This window comes from Natrix helvetica (genome assembly GCF_964273705.1).
Source record: "Natrix helvetica genome assembly, chromosome: 4".
Classification (NCBI taxonomy): domain Eukaryota; kingdom Metazoa; phylum Chordata; class Lepidosauria; order Squamata; family Natricidae; genus Natrix; species Natrix helvetica.
The window spans coordinates 106,079,421-106,100,763 of NC_138550.1; the positions used below are offsets into that span (position 1 = coordinate 106,079,421).

General features: G+C 37.4%; 1 protein-coding gene across 3 annotated transcripts in view; it reads right to left on the bottom strand.

Moving 5' to 3' along the window:
- Positions 1–1,391: 1,391 nt before the first annotated feature.
- NFATC1 (nuclear factor of activated T cells 1) overlaps positions 1,392–21,343 on the bottom strand; it is a 136,263-nt gene continuing 116,311 nt past the window's right edge. For all 3 annotated transcript variants that reach the window (XM_081950270.1, XM_081950269.1, XM_081950271.1), the window contains exon 10: positions 1,392–3,244. In XM_081950270.1, coding sequence (XP_081806396.1) covers positions 3,198–3,244 — 47 coding nt within the window. In that variant the 3' untranslated portion in view covers positions 1,392–3,197. The remainder of the gene's footprint in view (positions 3,245–21,343) is intronic.

Here is a 21,343-nt window from a genome sequence, read left to right on the forward strand (position 1 = left end):
TGAGGAGGAAATGATCAGACCATGACAAGGGTTTAATAACAATATCCCTTATCATTCATCCACTGTCCAGAGACAAAAATCAGGTCAAGCATGTGTCTCTTGTTATGAGTGAAGTCTCGAATTAACTGAGTTAGGTCCATAGCCATCATGGAAGCCATGAACTCCCGAGCTGAATCGGATGTCTCGCCAATGGAAGGCAGATTGAAATCCCCCAGGATCATAAGGCTAGGGAAATCAATCACCAGCCTGGCTAACACATCCAGCAGCTCAGGCAGGGCCGATGAAATGCAGCAGAGAGACAGGTACGTGACAAAAAGGCCCACCTGAGCTCCAAGGCTCCACTTCAAAAAAAAAGGGACTCACACCCACCTATCTGAGTCACAGTGACCTCTCGAGGTCCAAGACTTTCCCTAATAACCACCACCACTCCCCCACCCCTGCCCTGATCTCTCGGCTGGTAGAATGCCCAGAAGCCTGGTGGGCATAATTCCACGAGGGGAACACCCCCCTTATGGTCCAACCAGGTCTCCGTAATACACGCCAATGCTCAATCGCTCCCTGCTAGTCCAGTCTATAACGTCCTTAAGCAAGAGGGGAGCAACTGGGATCGTACCACGGCATGGGCAGCGACTGTGGCAGCGGTAGCAGCAGAAACCCCTAAGCAAGGAGTCCCGCCACCGCTGCCGAACACATACATGCCTCCAGCCGAAGATGCTCTCCATTCTCCGCCAATCCACCCCGTTTCACTCACAACATTCCGGCTACAGGAAGGAAATCGCAGCACAAGGGTACCCCCAAGGACCCAGAAGGTTTCCATAGCTGGACCTGGGACCGACGATGGAGTAGGGTACCCCCTGCATACCCCGAGGAAGGAAAAAAACCATCTCCCCAAAGTTCTCCTCAAACGCAACAGGACGCCATCTTGAGCATGTGCATCAAAAGGCAGGACGCCATCTTGAGCATGCGCATTGCAGCATGGGGATGCTGCAATGCTCATAAGCATGAAAGTCACTGTTTTCAGGGCTGTTGTAACATTTAATAGTCACTTTAACAAATAGTTGTAAGTCAAGGACTACCTATAGAGAGTTTGGTCTAATGGTTAAAACACTAGAAAGCAGGAGATCATGAGTTCTAATTCTACATCAGCCATTTAAAACCAGCTCGGTGGCCTTGGGCCAGTCACTTTCTTTTAACCCAACTCAGCTCACAGGGGTTGTGGGGAATATAGGAGAAGGAAGATGTGTTGGATATGTTTTCTGCTGGATATGTTATTTGTAAAAATAATAAAGGCTGGATACAATAAATAAAAAATAAAAATTAACTTAGCATGTAAAAACATAATTCTTTCATGAAACACTCTGACTCAGGAATAAAAAAGAGCACTCTAAAAATAGCTTTCTGCAGAAAGTTGTGCTTTATTGGATTTTTTTTCCAGCTACAAGTTTAGCTGTAGCTTTACATGATATCACATTTAGAAGATATGCATGCATCTCCTACAAAGCTAAGTACAAGATAAATGATTTGCTAAACAGTTGCAAAATCAGCCAACTACCGTAACATAATATGTACATACAGCCATATTATATCCTTATACTTTCACAGTAATGTGCAAATGTTACAAATATGGCTTTTTTTTTTCTAAAAAAGGAAGTAAGACATAATTGTACAGAGTAATATTTCTAAATAGTTAGGACTGTTTCACTTTTTTGTGAAACCGGTTGAGTTTCCATTAACTGTACACTGCACTTAGTTGCCACTTATATTACTGTGGCATAGGTCACACATATTTCCTAAGGCACAATATTAATGTTAGATGCTTTAAAAATGAAGCCATGCTTTTTCTGTTTATGTGAATGACTATACTAGCTACATGGTAACATGGCTGTACAAAATACAACGTTAAACACTATTATTACTTGCTTAAGTTTATTTGTATCTATTAACATGAAACTACTGTATTCCGAAACCATGATATACAGGGTTGCATATTAAAACATTTGGTTTTGGTAATATGTGTTGTACATTTAGCAGAGAGTTATAAGGCTTCAGTGGAATAATCATCTTATAACTGAACAAATATTTTACATTCTTCAGTAGCGGTATTTACAATGGCTTTAACTCATTCTTTGTCATTTGGGAATTAATACATATTTCATACACATCCTTCTTCACTGTCTAAAGTGCTTGCTTATCAGCATGAGACAAAAAAAAGAACATAACTGAAACAAAACAATACAGAAATGGCATTTCTTGGGATCTGGACTGCATTTGTAGAAGAAGAAATTATTGCTAAATTCAAAACCTTCAAAAGGCAACTAAATATACTAAACATATTAGGTTTGTGTATGTGAATACACACACATATACACACTATATATATACACACACACACATATATGCATGCGTATATGCTAGGTTGCTACATGCATATACATCAATTCGTTGAGCACAAGTTAGCTTCCCCCCCCCCAAATGTTTCTGTCCATCAACCTTAATCTTTTGTGCTGTTCAGTTAATTTGTGCTATGCTGAAACCAAAGAGAAGTAAAAATATTGACACGCTAGTTATTACTAACTGTTCTACAATACCTAAGCAAAGAAATGTGACAGGCTGGAAATGTACAGCTGAGATGAGAATTTGGTTTAAAAACGCACCATGAATAAGGCAGCAGGATGTCAAATACAGTTCAAGAGAGAAAACCGGGGAAAAAAGACACCTGGAATTCAGACACATCATTTTACTTTCAAGGGTATATCTTGAAAGATATCTATACCAATTGACAGTTTTTGTGCCTAGAAATACTTTGGATGGCAACGACTTCAACACTGCCAATACAATTCCCTGATGCCACAAACTAACAAAATAAGGCACTTCCAGGGTTGTTGTCCAGTAGAGCCCGAAAGAAACAAAATCAGTTTTTGAGATTGGTTATGCTTGATCACATTTCCTATTTTAACCATAAAATACTCCACGCTGTATTCATTTCCAATATTTTCCTTGAGATGATTTTTAAAAGGAGGCATTTTTAAACTGAAGTCAACCAGTTCCTTTATATATATATATATATGCATAGACAAAGAGATGAGGTAATTGTCAGCTCCAAACAGTCAACAAAATGGAAGACTAGAATGGTACCGGGGATTATCTTCCAATTATTTGATGTGGGTATCTCAGCTAAACTGCTAGCTGGCCACTTGTTAGTGGACATGGGTGCTGGAAAGATCATTCCTTATTATCTCATTTACTGCAAAAGAAAGAGAGAGAGAGAAAAAGAAACAGAATTAGAAATTATTTGATTGCACCCTTCCAATATTCTCTTGTGCTAAAGTAACATCCTAAGGCATTTCAGACTAACTGACATAAGCAAGCAACAGTTTTCAAATGGTCTAAGAACAACATTGTCTGAAACAATCATGCTAACTTGTATGAAAAATAAGGAAGATTAGAAAAGTAGGACTTGGGTCTTGGCTATAATGCATTCATCACATTATTATTTACAGGAAAAGAACACAAATATTATCTGACTTTCTATATAAACACTCATCTGCTGCAAATAAACTGCCAAAGTTGCAAGCATAGTACCCAAAATTAGAAGGTGCAGTCCTGAATCCTTGAATATTTATTCTAAGACTTTTGAAGTGGGATTCCAAAGATTGATATTTCCACAGTTGAACCGATGAAACAGGGAGGGAAGAAAGGAACTAAAAGTGGTGCTTTTGCTTTGTCAAAAATGGTATTTACAACATGCAAATTTTTTTCTTAATGGTCAATTATACATGCATACGTTACCAAAAAACATCCATCAGGAGTATTTCTATCTATACACTATTTCGAGAGAATGTAGTAATATCAGATAACCTGCATGGACTGATAGCACAGTATTATTGTTGCTTGTGGTTCTTTTTCGCCTCCTCTTGCGCTGTGTAAGTTTCCCACACTCCGGTTATGTCCATTTAGCACTTGTGATTTTTGGCAAATGAACAGGAAATGACTGAACCTGGCAAAGGCCATCAACAGTGAGCTGCACAACATCCCTCTGTTTTCATCTCCCGGCGGCCCCTGCCATGACTTGATTGACACTGAGATAGGCAAAATGTCATCAGTATGGCTGTCACCACTTTAGAGCTTTCCTAACATCCCGGGGAAGGGGAAACACAGGCCCACGTCATGGAACCATCCTGGGAAAGCCCATATTTCCCTTTGCTTGAAAGCTGTTGATCATTCCTGTCCAGATAAGTCCATGTGTTTGTGCAAGAGGAATCCACGCAAACTGTGGATTTGCACTGTTGAACTTTTCATAAAAGCATGTGAGACTGGTTTAGTATTTTTCATAGAAAGGCCTTAAATCAGAAATCCCAGACTGCCAACGAGATAACAGATACCGAGGCATGGAATCTGCCATTTTATTTATAAACTCCTCAAAAGCCTTGTACCAGAGGTGTCTTCCCTACTCACTTGCAAGGTTGAGACTCTCAACCTTGGCAAATTTAAGATGTCCCAGAATTCCCAAGCCAGGTGTTGAAATTCACACATCTTAAAGTTGCCATGGTTGAGTAACACAGCTTTACACCAACAAAGCAGTTTGCAGCAAAAGGCATTTATAACAACCTGCATGAACTCCAGAAAAGATACTGCAGCTCTAAACTAAGTTGGGCCAGATGACTGGAGAAATGAGCTGGGCCTCATTAGCTCTGCTGTTCCACAGCATTAAATTGAACAACTGGTGGATTTGACTGGCCGCACAAGTTGCCTTATTAGATCTAATATATGACCTGCAGTGTGTTTCCTGCATCTCCACCAACCTGTTTCTTAGCCTCGCCCTGGCTGTGCTATCCACTTCTTAAACATTAGACCTTTATCAGCTTGGGTCAAAACTAGACTCCCTATAGTGGTGTACCCACACATCTGACCAAGACCTGACACCTTAGAAAATTATAATGTGACAAAATTATATCATGGCAGACAATCTAGTAAAGAAACCAAAACCATAGACTCTCTCTCTCACACACACATATACATGGAATATGCTGGACCATTTAAGGAATAGAGGCTATGTTTTATGCAAACACAAATATAACCGCCTGCATTATGTACACGTCCAGTCTATGTGTCATCAGTACTCCAAAGACGCAGAAGAGCTGGAAAGAAAGGAGTAGTTTAGTAGGTAAGTATGCTATAGTAAACACAGTTGCTAACAGAAGTCAATTAGGGGAAAATCCCTGACTGCTCACAATCAATTTTCCAGCACATTATACCAACACCAGTAATATGCGAATGAATATGCAATGCAGATGTACTAAATTGACTTTTAGTCTAGCTTCGTTTATTTACAATGGGAAAGTTCCTGTTCATAACAAAGGGAATATTTCATCCATCAGGTTTAAGAAAACATTAATCTGGCATACAATACAAGATATCTGTCAAAATCTTTCTCCATCAAATCTGAAAAGTCCATACGTCTGTCAGGAAACAGAGCCAATTCCTTCTCCGTGGTGCTGGTTACATTAGGGGCAAGGGCCACATACGAACCAGCAGTTAATATTCGTCTTTAACACTCCTGGAATAGAATTGGAAACTGTATTGACGGCTCAGTGTCCTTCACCAGTTAAGGCAGCTGGGAGAAAATATTTTATTTTCAGTGCTCGTTTCATTATCTTGTCTGAAGTGAAACTCTATTAGTGTATGGCTCCTTCTACCAACTCCTTCAGCCCAATTCCCCATAGAAGGAGTTGACGCTTTATATCCACTACACGCCACCAATGTCACTCCTGAGGCACTGTAGGCTCCTCCCATGAGGAGGAATCCATAAATTTCCATGCCAAACAGATTAAAAAAGTATGAATTATCTCCCTATATATGATGAACCCTAGCCAACCAAAGTATCCGGCTGTCACTAGGAACAGAACAATCGTACCCATGTCTACTTGGAAGGAGGGTTTCCTACATCCATTACAGCTTAGTCCTAAGAAAATGAGGGCAATTTGAAAATCCCTGTTAATGCAAAGTGTGCACTAATGTTCCTTGGGCAACTGATAGGACAAGACATAGACATCGATAAAAATGTGGTTCTGAATTCATTCCCTCAGGAAGTGTCTGAAAGTAAAAAGAAAGACATTTCATGTGAAGTCTTAGGGAGAGTTGTTGAGAACTAAATCCAACTGAATTCAATGAATTGTTCCAAGGTAAAAGGGTGTGCAGGATTGTAATTTGTGTCAAGTTGAAAACAAAGTGTCTGTTTTTCTGGTGCATTTCCAGTGGATCCAATATCAGACATCAGATAAGACATCAGTGTCTTTATTCATTTTATCAATGGCACCATTTGTGGAATGTAGAATGTGAATCCTGACCCACTTATATGATATTTACTGTGGTTACTTTATTCCGAAATACGGGATTATTTTATTTCTGAAGCATTGGATTCCAAACCGCTAGAAATTATTATTTGGTTCAGAATCTTCCTATGTATTATGTTCTTCCGTTCATGATTTCTCTCCCCATTTGGAGACAAATTTGATAATACTATTTTTTGGGGAATAAGATATTTTTCTATGTAGGTTAAATTGATTTTTCAAATGAGCTAATTTACAGGCATAGGAAGAGAAGTGAAAAGTTGAAAATCATACCATACATTTGAGACCAAATTAAATGGCAAACTAGAAACTTTGATGTGCAGTAGTTATGATGCAATCATATAAAGTGTGTGCGTGTGTGTATGTATATATATATATATGTATATATGTGTGATATATATATCTGAGAAGTAAGGACAAATTAATTCAAATGACTTTATTTTAAATAAGGATATATAACATTGTAGCCTAGAATATTCCTATTGCAGTCTAGAATATTCCTATAGGTGAGTAGTTCTCCCTAGTAATGCTTTGCGTATCTTTTAAAAATATGTATTATCTGATGAAATTATCAAGTTAACACCCACAGTTTCCCAAAACATTTTCCAATTTTACAATGTGATAGTTTCCATAGTCATGCTCACTTTTCCACTGACATATTTTTTTAAAAAAAAGTATGTATAAAGTTTACAATTGAGCACAAAAAAGTCACAAGAATGAAAGAGAAGTGCTTTGTTTTGTAGTCACATTACCTGTCAAAGGCCTGAAAAAGGAACTTTTCTGTTGCTCAACACATAAAAGGCCACTGCAACAGGATGTGGCAAGCTGTTACACTACAGTTCACAAAATGGGTTCTTAAATGTCTTTAACATTGAAAAGAAAATATTTTCAGAAAATATGACTAGGTTATTTTCCTTTCCCTTTTTCACAGCAGATCTAATATATTTATAAAATTAACTCAATACAATTTTAAATGCTTTGATTGTAAAAGCAAAATATAAACATAGAAACTATTTTAAGAATTATCTCTCCTTTCTAGAACACTAAATTGAACTCCTTTTAGTAGTTGACAAGCATTGTGTTATTTCTGATAATATAAAGCCTTATGTACATATCATCTTGATCCTAATGGAAACTTATAATTTTTTATCAATTGTAATATTGCTAAATTATACATTCTATATACAAAATTATAAATTATATATGTTTTTCACTTAAAAGTCCCAGGTTTTCCTAAAATAACCAGGTTTACGGCAATGAAATTAATTTCAAACCAAAGGAGATATAAATTTGTAGATCTATGGTAGTGCATGGTTCAATGAGGAAAAGAATACAAGTTCAGATTTGCTATGGTTTTCCGTAATGAGAGTATAAATGAAGGACTATGTCATATAAATCTGCAAATTTAAAGTACGGACTACAAAAAGACCTGCAATTTTATAACTCAAGATTCATGTTCTTATTGAAAAACCGGACTCTAGATTTTTTTTCTAGTTTGATTTCAAAAGAATTTGGCAATGGTTAAAATAATCATACAGTATGAGAACTCTAGGAATTGTATCACATGCTGTGTTATGTTGTTATGCTATCCTATCCTATGCTATGCTATATTAATATAATATTCAGTTAGTTTTAAGAGCTTCTATCTTTTGATTGACAATTAATGAAGAGATGCTTGAAGAGTGGGATACATAGTAGCCTCATTCCTAAATCAAGACACTGTGGTTTAGCTAAATCCTAGCTTAAGGACAAAATGGTCAAAATATTTAGAAACAGCCAGTTTAGCTGCATATTAAATTCTATTTCAATCTCAGTCCAGAACATGTGTTGGCAAATTCCCACCTGCAGGCCCCTGTTCTCTACCAAGTAAGCATTAAACATTATTAGTAAACAACTTTAATCAACATGTATTTTTAAAAGCAGTCTGATTAGTCAATACTTTTAGTAACACGGGAATTAGTAAAGTTATTACTAAATGTGGGATAAGAAGGACTCAGGCTACTGACCATAGTAGGGCATGTAAAAATGTTCAACTTTCAATTTCCAAACATTAGGGGTGCTCAAAAGTTGTGACATGCCTTAGGGATTATAAAGATATTTTGGTTACTTTAATATAATTTAGATGTGCTTGGTAAGTAAGTACGTAAATATCATAACTTTTTAACATTTTGTTTGTTTCATTTGAGGCACAACAATATAAGACGGGAGCTTAGCAGAATGTGGTATGGAAACGCCCTAATGACAATGCCCACGGCCAATACTGTTCCAAAGAAGTATGACAATTTAGAAAGCAGATGGGTACTTGTTTCTTTCTTGCTTCTACCTTGAAATATTCTACCGGTAATTGCTTTGTTTTTTAATCCCACAATAAGTCAATTTAAAAAAATACAGGTAGTAGCAAACAAATATATCCTGCTATCACAATCATTTTTTAAAAGTTATGATATGCTCCAAAGACAGTTAAAACATGGAAAAAGCTTTCACTACATCATTTCCATTTCAATAATCTACAATAAAATGCTCAACTTTTGTAGGAGAAAGAATAATGTTACCATCTTTATATGCATTTAAATAAAGTGTCCAATAATTTCGATTGAATATTTGACTAAGGTTATATAATTCTGTCTGAACCAGCTGGGTACTCATGGCTTTCAATGGTTCATAATATATTGTAAAACCACTCCCATATAAATAAAATCCTTTTTGATTTTTATAAACCTGAGCAATTCTCAGATTATAAAAATAGCAACTGTAAAACAAGTTTTGGGGTCAGTAAATCATAGAGTTCAATCATAGTTTGCACTTTTATTTTAATAATTTGCTGGGTCTTTTATAATGTCTGTTCATGATTGATTTCTCAATTAAGAAGGCTTAATGACAGTTAAAGAACCAAAGTTGATATGAATAAATAGAATCCGAGAGTTATAAAGCCACATTCATTAATAATGGCAGGAGTGCAATGATATAAAACAAAGCAGATAAAATTAAAAACAAATGCTAAATAACAATAAAAATGAAAGTCATTTTCACAAGCGATGATTTTTAGCCAAGGAAACATTGATCAGCATTCAGGAACTCTGGGCATTGTAGTCCACAGGTCATAAAGTTGCCATAGTTGCCCATCCCTGGTTTACCCCATTAGAATTTACTTTTGGAGGTTGCCATGATTCGAATTTAAATAAACCTCACACTCTGATCTCAAATACATGTTGGCTCACATTATGCAAAGCATGAGGCGCCGTGGCACACTGGCTTAAAAGATGCCAGAGAAGGTCTTTGCTCCAGCGGTTGGAGTCTTACCACCGCATAACGGAGTGAGCTCCCATTACTTGCCTCAGCTCCCGTCAACTTAGCAGTTTGAAATCATGTAAATGCAGATAGATAAATAGGTACCATTCACTTTGGTGGGAAGGTAACAGCATTCTGTGTTTTGTTGTATGCCCTGCGCTGTGGACGATGTCATGTTGGCCACATCACCATGGCGACGTCTTTGGACAGTGCTGGTTCAATTGCTTAAAGAAACGGAGATGAGCACCATCCCCTAAAATCGGCTACGACTAGTGAAATAAAACGGCAGGGACACTTTTACTTTTATGCAAGGCAGTTTTGATTAGCATACACAACAATATCTCTAACCATACTGTAAAAAGAATAGTCTGGCTGTCCGTTCACCATAAATGAAAATGCAGCACTCTTCTCTTACACAAGAAAATGTAAAGAGGAAAAGGGCACTGATGTTGGGAACATCTCTTTCATGGATGAAAAGCCACTTTAGAAGCAAGCAATATTTAAGCCCTGAGGTAAGGAGGGCGCAACCTACTGCATGGGGGATTAACCTAAAAGCTCCAAAATTCAAAACAAAACAAAACAAAATGAAACAAGGAATCAAGAATAAAGTAGGATTACAGAACAGTGGAAAATATAACCACACTTTCCCTTAAAGAACCTGACTTTGTACTACTCCAGGCATTCTGAATTTACATTAAATCATATTTTGTCTTTATATATTTAATCTCAATTAAGCCATGACCACAATCCAAGTGAAAGAAGTGATGACAAATAACAGGTTTTAATAGAACATGATCCTCCCACCTGTGAATGCAATTCATTAGTCATTAATAATGAAAGTGTTTTCCTAATTGAAATAACCTCTTTCTCCCTAGATAAACTTCATATATCTGAATTGTGGGATAGGAGGACTATGGAATAGACCTCAGGCAAGAATTTCAACATTACAAAAAATATTTTTATTTTGGGGCTTTGGGGACCTTGGTAAATTGATTCATTTGATTCATTGTTGTACTTTTTAAAAAAAACATGATTGTGTTACTTCTATTCAACCATTAAAGTTCGTGTGTTATTAAAATCACACAAGGTTAAGAAGGAAGCCCATCACCTTAACCTGTTCTCTGGTGACTATTTATTTCATAGCTGCCCAGACAATGCACAACTGCTATGCATTATTGTACAGCTATAATGCACTGTTGTGCACTGCATAGCTAGACATGGCATGGCTCCCTGCCTTTGAGAACATTTGCACGGACCAACTTGATTTGTTTGAGAACCAGGAGTTATCAGGATCCTAAATTATATGAAAAAAACCCCTAAAGTAGAAGAATTTCCTCTTGCAGCTGATCTTTGTCCTCCAATTTAATCTGGGATTCAGGAACAGTTAGTCCATCTCAGTTCTCTTTTCTTCACCTGGATTTCAAGTGATGCTTCCAAAAGCCAAAGGTACTGGATCACCACATCCCACAATTCTGCAACCCAAATCTAAATCAATCCTTCAGACACAGTAAACTATGAACTTTTGGTTTTCACATAAATAGCAAACCTCATAAACTGAATTGTGAAAATGGAACACACCTGTATAGACACAAAAGACACAATTCTTTCCCTCTCTTGCTTCCAACTGTTTGACAAACATTATGCCAGTAGGCATTTTGTGTTTGATACAAAACTATTTTGAAAGTAGAATTTAAGGTTTCTTAGAATTGTTGGGTTTTTAAATAATTGACATTTTGTGGTAAAAATTAAAACCAGATGGAATTAAGTACAGCTCAAATTATGGTTAAGGACACGTCATCTTATTGCAAACATCTGGTACCAATGATAGATTCACTCCAAACCTTGTTGCATGTAACTTAGACATATCACTTGTCAGCACACACTGTGTACCCATCAGTCCAAGCTCACAATGTTTACAGATTTCTAATCTCATGTATGGTAAAACTCATTTTTGCTATGAACAAATGACATCTTCTCAAGGCCAGATGTCAGCAATCTACTGTCTAATTGTATGCAAGTTCAAACAGGACATACACAAAGCATGTGCATGTAGAATGAGTGGCTGCATCTACTCATTACGTATATTTTTTATCATTAAACTCTTTCCTCAACCACAATAACAGCCAGCTCATGTATGGTAATGTTGACCTTTGTTTCTCTTTTGTAAATAAGAGAAGCTGGATTATCAAGAAAGGATGCTTAAGACAATTTCTTTTCAGTGGTGTTTCCAACTTTTAATTAACTCTAAATGTGGGGCTGCCACTTTAGTTGAAGTAGTGGGCAGTGTCCCCACACTGTAGTATATATATCCTTGGCACTAGCCACCATTCAAGAGCATTTCCTGAAACCTAATATTATTAATATTATCATATTTGTTATACATATATTCTTCGTTGTAAAGTTCCCTTTAAACCGCTTGGACTTTAGCTCCAGAGACTATATGTAAAATGGCAGAATGGTACTTTCCAAAGTATGAAAAGATTAATAAGATAGAGACGCAGCTGGTTCTGCTCCTCTGTATACAGTTGGCACCTCAGATGGATCTCTATGGTTTTAAAGCCTTTGCACTTATTCAAAATTTCCTTTTGACTGGTTAATTAAGGTTGTGCATGTCAAATTATGCCAATCCTTGTAACAACTAGTACTCTCATTTATTATTACAAAAATCAATTAATCCGAATGTATATGTACCCTGTGGATTTGATTGAGTAGTAACTAATACTTAATAATATGTAGTTACAAGAAACCTACAGTTTTTCTATTGCATTTAATATTCCTTTATGAATTGTTAGCATATAGATGGCTGGAAAAGAATATTTCATATTTTCATAATCAATACCTATGTTTCATCTAATGGGCCTTCTTCATAATCAATATTTTGCATAAATATTTATTTCTTTGAATAGTTACTATGCATCTTGCATTTTGTTAAGTCCGACTTTCATTAGTATATCATATGCATTCTATGATATGGCAGGGGGTTGGACTATAAGACCTCCAAGGTCCCTTCCAACTCTACTATTGTATTATTGTATTATATTGAATTATTTTAAAATTTTCAGTATACTTTGTTTTTTATCATTTTTTTAAACTGCCCATGTCCCTCTCAGAGAGTAAATAGTAAAATATGCATAAATAATCATTTTTTATATTTATTTGTTTCTTTCCATTCAGACATACAAAAGTCTCTGTGGAGAAAATGTAGTGTTTCACTTGTCAGTTTCTCTGGAACTTGTGAATTACAGCATGAAAGGCTGAACGGTACACATATACCACAACTTCGACTGCCAAACACAGGGTTAGGTTTCTTTCCTTATTTTTTTTAATATTTCACCATGCAGGAGCAATATATTTTTCAAACTCCTTCATAACAATGGCGGACACTGGATTGCAAGAAGGAAAGAAATATGCATATACTGTGGCTTAAGACAATATCAATATTAGCATTTTATACAATGCTGGTCATTTAAAATGTAAATAGCAACATGTCTGCTCAATGGCATCAGCCACTATAGTAGAACTTGAAATATCTCAAGGTAGCAATGGTTTTCCTTTTGATATACAGAGAAATTTGTATGGCTGCAACGTTCTCCTCCAAGAAAACAAAGAGCAACATACTTTGAAATGTTTAGGTTTTTGGCCTTGCCAATACAAAAACAATATCATTATTTTTAAAGGATGCTTTTCAAAATTATTTTATTAATTACCATAGATTCTCATTTTTGGCTCAAACTAAATAAAGTAAAACTCTTCCACTATCTTCTTTTAAACTCCCTATTTAGCAAACTGTTATCAAAAGTAGCTTCTATCTGTACACATTTCAGAAATACTTTCATTCCAACCTATTTTGGAAAAAAAATCCAAGAAGAATGGAAATCTGGCATTAAACTCAACTGGAATGAAGAAGTTTCCACTTTATAAAGGAAAGGGGAAAGATATAAAAAGGACATTAAAGATTACAGCTAAATATGGAGATGGAAGTGAGAAAAAAAAATTGGACAAAGACAAAAGTCATGCCACTACCTGGCTGAAGTGGAATCTGGGCCAAACTTTCGCTTGTTGCCCTTCTCATATCAAAACCATGTTTTTAAGAACCAAATTTGGACAGAGGGTACTTGAAACCACTCTTTTACAAACACAGATTACTTTGAATTTCTCTTTAAAGACATTCTATCTGGTGAAAACAGGGCAGATTGCTAGCGGGCCAGATAAAGAGCGGACAATCACTTTCTCCATCAAGGCTTTAACCTTTTTATTCATTTTTAGATCCCTTTAGTGATTTCTTCCATGCATTTACCAAGAAGAAATAACTCTGCAGCACTGGGAGCCTGGGAATCCTAGAAAGCAATCTTAAATCTATAAAATAATTGAAGTGTAGTTTTAGTGATCTCTTCAGTTCAGTTCTGATTTTTATTACAATGTCAACAAGTGTTTAATTTGTTTTAAAGTTGAGGTTCTTAAATCTGAGTGATATACAGTAGTTTACAGCTTGCTGGCAAGGTCCACTGCAAGGAGAAAAAAATAGAAAAGAGCACATAAAAAGTGTTCTGAGTTTGACATTATAAAGCAGGGAGCCAAGCCAAGAGCAGCAGTGCTCTCCCAGCCGCTGGCTGACTCTGGGGCCTTCTCATGCAATGACCAATTTCATCTCTTAACCAATTTCATCTGGAGACTGTAATTAAAAGAGAAATATTTTAATCGGTAATTCCCTGCCCCCCCCCAATAAACATTTACAGATGTTAACTAGTGAGGCAATTTGCTAAGTGGTAGTGCTGTTACACCACCGCTATTAATTTTAGGAGGTCAAGGTCAAACTTATAAAGGGTTTTCTTGCAGTTTGGGTTCAATGGCGGATAGGCCCATTTCTTATCATAGCGTTGTGGCATCACACAAGTGTGAGGAGCAGAGTTGGGAATTTTATACAGGCCACCCAAAGTCAAATGCATTTCTTTTGAACTTGGCTGATTTCAAAATTACAGACAATTGCTATACTCTCAGGCAGGCATTAAGACCTTATCCTAACTTTAAATGAACAATTAGTAAGTTCTGTAAATTCCCTGTATATTCAAATCAGCTTTTCAAAGCCCTGTTAAATGCATTTGTGGAAATCCAGAGAAGAAGCATCAGAGTCTCCTTTTTTGGTATAAATTTGGTTCTATAAAGTGATAAAATGGAGGGGCTTTAGAGCAGTTCTTGTCCTCTGAGAACTTTAAAAAAAAGGCAGGGGGGGGAGGGAGGGAGGGGGGCTTTCCTCAGCTGGCTTACAACTCTGTAACCAGATGCCTTTGCTTGTGCTGAATGCACACGTGTCAGTCCCACTTCTGCGATGTTAGCTGAAGTGGAACTATTTTTTTCCTCAGAGCCAAGTATTTCATGATTTATACAGCCGTATCAAATATCTCTGGAGGACCTTGCAAGAAGGTGATGGCGAAAACCTCAGTTCTGACATTTACAGCCCAGACACAGTTGTCTGATGGAAAGGCCCCCTCCTCCCCTTCTCCTCCTCCCCACCTCTCTCTGGTCAATGGCTTTGAATGGAGCCAAAGGCTTGAGTAAATCAGCAGAATTTCTTGATTTTTCTAAGGGCTGTGAACACTAAGTGTTTTCCGGTACCTACTTCCTCTGCCATATCTAAAACAACAGCAGCTGCTTGAACCTGATAGAGAAGCATCCCAGAGTTGAAAATTTTCACAACTGGGGTGGGAAAGAAGAAAAAAAAAAAGGGGGGGGGGAGGGAAAATGCATTATTCAGAGGAGAGATAACACATGCCTGCATATTGCTTCTTCCCGATGATAGCCTCTAATCTGAAAGCAATGAAGTTAAAAGCAAACTCTCCTTAGCGACCATGGGAATAAGAAGTTTCCATGCTGGCTAGGAAAACAGGGAAAGCCCCAAAGCACTTGTTCTATTGTACAGGCTATCATATGTTGATTAGCTAATGTCTCCAAAGGACCGATAAGGAAGGATAAGTGACTCAGATGTGAAAGCTTTTGTCCCTTTCTTTACTCTGACTGTCTTTTTGAAAGTGTTTTGAATATTTTCATCAAGGGAAAGTTTGGGTTATGAGAAGAAAAACAAAACAAAAACCAAGGACCAGGAAATGTCACGATGCTCAACCTGTTTTGCGTCTCAGTTTCTAGATTTGAGGACAAGACCAGGTCAACAATCTTAAGGTTGAGCTGCCATGCTGATGATGGTTAGTTTATTTTACTGCTGACAGGAATATAAATATACAAAGATGAGATTTCTTGCCTCAAATCATAAAAGCAATAGGCAAAAAAGATAGAACCACAGTGTCTCCAAATCCAGTTCTAGTCTCTGTATTTAAAAAGAGATGTAATGGAGTATGAGTTTCTAAACATGGCAACATTAGGACTTGTGGACTTCAACTCCCAGATTTCCTCAGCCAGCCAGGAAGATTAAGGAAATGGACATTAGAATAGAATAGAATAACAGAGTTGGAAGGGACCTTGGAGGTCTTCTAGTCCAACCCCCTGCCTAGGCAGGAAACCCTACACCACTTCAGACAAATGGTTATCCAACATCTTCTTAAAAACTTCCAGTGTTGGAGCATTCACAATAACTGGAGGCAAGTTGTTCCACTGATTACTTGTTCTAACTGTCAGGAAATTTCTCCTCAGTTCTAAGTTGCTCCTCTCCTTGATTAGTTTCCACCCATTGTTTCTTGTTCTACCCTCAGGTGCTTTGGAGAATAGTTTGACTCCCTATTCTTCATGGCAAACCCTGAGATATTGGAACTGCTATCATGTCTCCCCTTGTCCTTCTTTTCATTAAACTAGACATACCCAGTTCCTGCAATCGTTCCTCATATGTTTTAGCCTCCAGTCCCCATATCATCTTTGTTGCTCTTCTCTGCACTCTTTCTAGAGTCTCCACATCTTGTCTACATCGTGGTGACCAAAACTGAATGCAGTATTCCAAGTGTGGCCTTACCAAGGCATTATAAAGTGATATTAACACTTCATGTGATCTTGATTCTATCCCTCTGTTTATGCAGCCTAGAACTGTGTTGGCTTTTTTGGCAGCTGCTGCATACTGCAAATTTGATGAGTTCCCCATTCATCCCCCCATCCAAATCATTGATGAAGATATTGAAGAGTACTGGGCCTAAAACAGAGCCTTGTGGTACTCCACTGCATACTTCCCTCCATGTATATGCATTAGGAAAAGAGGATCAGATCAAAAAGAGATGCAAGATGCCTTTGGATATAATAGCTGTAATAGTAGTTTGCAAGCCTGTGGCAGTGCAGATTGTCTTCAAAGGAGCTTCAACAGAAGATATGAAGGAGGCCATTTATTTCACAATTCACAATCATCCAAAAAGCTGCAAAGAAATGTGTCATGAAATACAGAACAATCTTCCGTTTAAAGGAAGATAGGGGCACAACAACAGATGGCATGCTAATGCAACCAAAGCCTGAGATTCAAGAAATCTTGACAATCGAGATAAATTTCAATTTATTCAGGGTCAAGCATTTAAGATAATACAAGTGAGCCATATTTTAACTATCTGATTTTAGTGCTTTAAAATATTTTTGTTGTGGCATCATCCTGTCTTAATTAGAGAATGGTGAAAGGTAGGAAGGGAGATCTGCCTTGGCTTTGCCCCCGCCCCTTCAACCAGAAAGTATAACTAGCAATTAAGAAGCCATATATTCTCCTAAGAACTAAATGATTACTTGACTCAAAAAAATTATATTACCGTATTTATCGGCGTATAACACGCACTTTCCCCCCTGAAAAATAGGGGGCAAATGATGTATGCGTGTTATACGCCGATATAATGTTAAGAAGCCATGTTTTTACAGTATTAACAAGTACCGTATACACCAGGCATGTCCAAAGTCCGGTCCGCGGGCCATTTGCGGCCCGGGGGGCGGTTTAATACGGCCCTTTAACAGCCCTCCCTGCTCTATGTAAATGCGGCCCGCCCACGGCAAGCAGAAGACCTTTCAAATTTCTCTCCCACCACCTCTTTTTCGCGCGCGGGCTCACACTTCGCCTCCTTCAAGCTCCGTGCTCGCTGGAGGAAAAGGGGAGTGTGTGTGTGGGGGTATTTCTGAGTTCCGAAAGCAGAAGACCTTTCAAATTTCTCTCCCATCACCTCCTTTTCGCGCGCGCGCACACACTTCACCTCCGTCAAGCTCCGTGCTCGCTGGAGGAAAAGGGGAGTGTGTGTGTGGGGTATTTCCGAGTTCCGAAAGCAGAAGACCTTTCAAATTTCTCTCCCATCACCTCCTTTTCGCGCACGCGGACACACTTTGCCTCCGTCAAGCTCCGTGCTCGCTGGAGGAAAAGGGGAGGGGGGGTATTTCCGAGTTCTGAAAGCAGAAGACCTTTCAAATTTCTCTCCCACCACCTCTTTTTCGCACCCGCGCACACACAGGAAAAGCAGACAAGCAGGAGAGAGAAGAAAGAAGGCAGGAAGGCAGAAGGAAGGGAAGGATGGAACTGGAAGGGAGGCAGGAAGGAAGGGAAGGAGGGGAGGAGGGAGTAAGGATAGACAAGCAAGAGGGAAAGAGGAAAGAAAGCAGGAGGGCAGAAGGGAGGTGGAAGGAAGGAAAGAAAAGCAGACATGCTGGAGGGAAAGAAGAAAGAAGGCAAGCAGGCAGGAAGGAGGCAGAAGGAAGGAGGGAAGGATGGAACTGGAAGGGAGGCAGGGAAGGAGGGAGGGAGAAAGGAAGGATAGGAGGATAGGGAAAGAGGAAAGAAGGCAGGCAGGCAGAAGGGAGGGAGGTGCAAGGAAGGAAGGAAGCATAGATAAGCAGGAGGGAAAGAAGGCAGGCAGGCAGGAGGAAAGAGGAAGGAGGGAACTGGAAGGGAGGCAGGAAGGAAGGGAAGGAGGAAGGGAGGGTGGAAGATAGTAGCAGTGAAAGCAGCAGTGTTCATTGCGATTTTGAAGATAGCAGTGAAGATGAAGAGTTTCTTGGTTTCCCAGATAGCGATTTCTGAGTAAACTTTTGTAAAAACAGAATATCCAAGTTTCTTTGTTAAAACAGTTGCTTTTACTGTCCTTTTACATTATTTACATTATAAGTGGTAATAATATTAATAAAAAAAAGTTCTGAGCTACCCTTATTTTGCTTCAAAGTTCTTTATTTGAAATTTAAATTTTTTTCCTGAAATTTCCCTCTTAAAATGAAGGTGCGCGTTATACGCTTGTGCGTGTTATACGCCGATAAATACGGTAATTAGTGTGTTCAATTTAGCTGGATTTTTCTGTTGGTTCAGAATTTGATCTTGAAAATACATTTAAGAAAATATTAAAGATTTGTAATTATGTATGCATATTATGCAATGGTATATCATATTCAAGGAGAGCCATTTTGGTGTCATGATTAAAGAATAAGGCTAGAGATTGTAAATTTTAGTACTGCCTTAGGCCACAAAGCCATCTGGATGGCCACTCTCTCTTAACCTTAGGAAGGAGTCAATGGCAAAACACTTCTGAAATCTTGCTAAGAATCCCGAGGGACTAGTCCAGGCAGTTGTTAGGAGTCAATATTTCCTTGAAGGAATAAAATTAACTAATTAAATAAATAATCATATTCTATATGTAATAAAGCACATCATGTGGTACATTGTTAGCTATCAAAGAACTAAGAAGGCTGCAGATAAGATAACGGAAGTTTGCAGCAGTATTCTGTTTCTTGTTGAGAGCAGAAAACTGGATAATATACAAAACTTCTATTTCTGTTTAACAGGGAAGGAAGGAAGGAAGGAAGGAAGGAAGGAAAGAAGGAAGGAAGGAAATTCCTAACTTTCAAAAGTTATATTTTGTGGCTAAATTACATAAAGAAAGAAAACCTACTCAAGCTTAGTAAAACTGTTTAATATTTCCATTTAAAATCTGGTCCTCATATATCTCATTTCTGGATTTGAGCCATTTTTTGCAGACTTTTTCCCCCACAAGAGTGAATTTGCAAATTCTTGAGTAATTTTCAAATAACAGAATGGAAAAGGTTGACAAACAAAATTATTTTTTGATATTTTTAATCTCATATACTACACTTTATTAAGTGCCATGGTTAAGGCAATCAGCCTTTGTTTTTTTTCTGGTTAAAATGAACACTCATGATATTTCTGAACTGGAATGCTGTCTGAAAATTACTTTACACAGGTGTTTCTCAAATTAGTTTTAAAAATTATGTAGCTATTATATTCTCTGCTTTCAGTTTCTGTTATGTTAGTCCATATTACTGTGAGATTACACAATATTAATTTAATATAATATTACACAATATTACTGTGAGAGATGAAGATTAAAGAATGTAGAGGTTAATTGGAATAATGAATGTGTGTGTATATGTATTCAAAAATATTATATATATATGCTGGTTTTGTTGTATTCGGGTCTTTTCCCGTGTAAGGTTGAGATTGTCTTTGCAACGTTTCGGCAGGATCTCACCTGCCATCTTCAAGCGTGGGCTTAAAATTTGCTTTCGTAGATTTCGTAGATTTTCACGGGTGTAGGTATGCTGGTTTTGTTGTATTCGGGTCTTTTCCCGTGTAAGGTTGAGATTGTCTTTGCAACGTTTCGGCAGACACACATTCATTATTCCAATTAACCTCTACATTCTTTAATCTTCATCTCTCACAGTAATCTAATTCATTAGATTAGAATGGTATAGGCTTCCCTGCCTAGGCAGAGGGTTGGACTAGAAGACCTCCAAGGTCCCTTCCAACTCTACTATTGTATTGTATTGTATTATTGTATTAGTATCTAATTAATCCACGTGCCTAATCTATATGTCTTATTATTACTTGGATCTAGCAGAGAAATTTAGAAGCACATTATTATATCTTATCTTTCATCAAAACAATCAACAATCAAAACATTTTAAAAACAAGCCATTAAAAAAAAAACCTGAAAAACAAAATAGACTAAATCCCAACACATTTGTCATGGTAGCATGGTTGCTCATATTCTGGATCTCTAGCAATAATAATTTTATATATTATACAACAGTTAATTGTTAGATCATAAGAATCACTGCATTTTTAAAAGAAAAAATCCCAAAGTATCTGCTATTTGAATTTAAAGAAACTGGCCTTTCTAAACTATGATCTTCCTCATTCAGAAAAAGCAATGCCAATGTAGAAGCACATTGAAGTGAACATAACTCTAGCTGATTGGTATAGAACAGTTCCAGTATTCTTTAATATGGCTACACTTTCTGTGATTACTGGCAGTTGTAGTACCATATCTGGAGAGCCACAAACTGTCCACTTTCACCTTGCAGAGTGAGGTCATATTACTTTCTTCTAACCTTTGCAGCATTTAGGAACATGCAACATACTTTTTCACAATGTTAAAATCCTACTGAGTATCTGACGTATGGCATGAAAAATTAGATCAGCCCATCTCATCAAACAGTAGACCAGTAGAAGATTAGAGTTTAAAATGAATTTAAGGTTGTAGATTTTATTCATATTTTCATGAAACTATGTGTGCATTTTATTCATATAGTTCCATGTCAAACTATTTTTCCACCATCAAGTTACAACTTTTTCTATCTCTTTAGAGATATAAGCTGAAATGCCTCATCTACTTCTGGAAGAGGATCGGTTTAGAGGGCACTTTCTTTGAAGAAATAAAAACCAGCTATTACATACCCATTAACTGTGTGAAAGATGACTATTAGAGTTTCTTTTTAGATTCTGCTGAATCCACACTGAAATT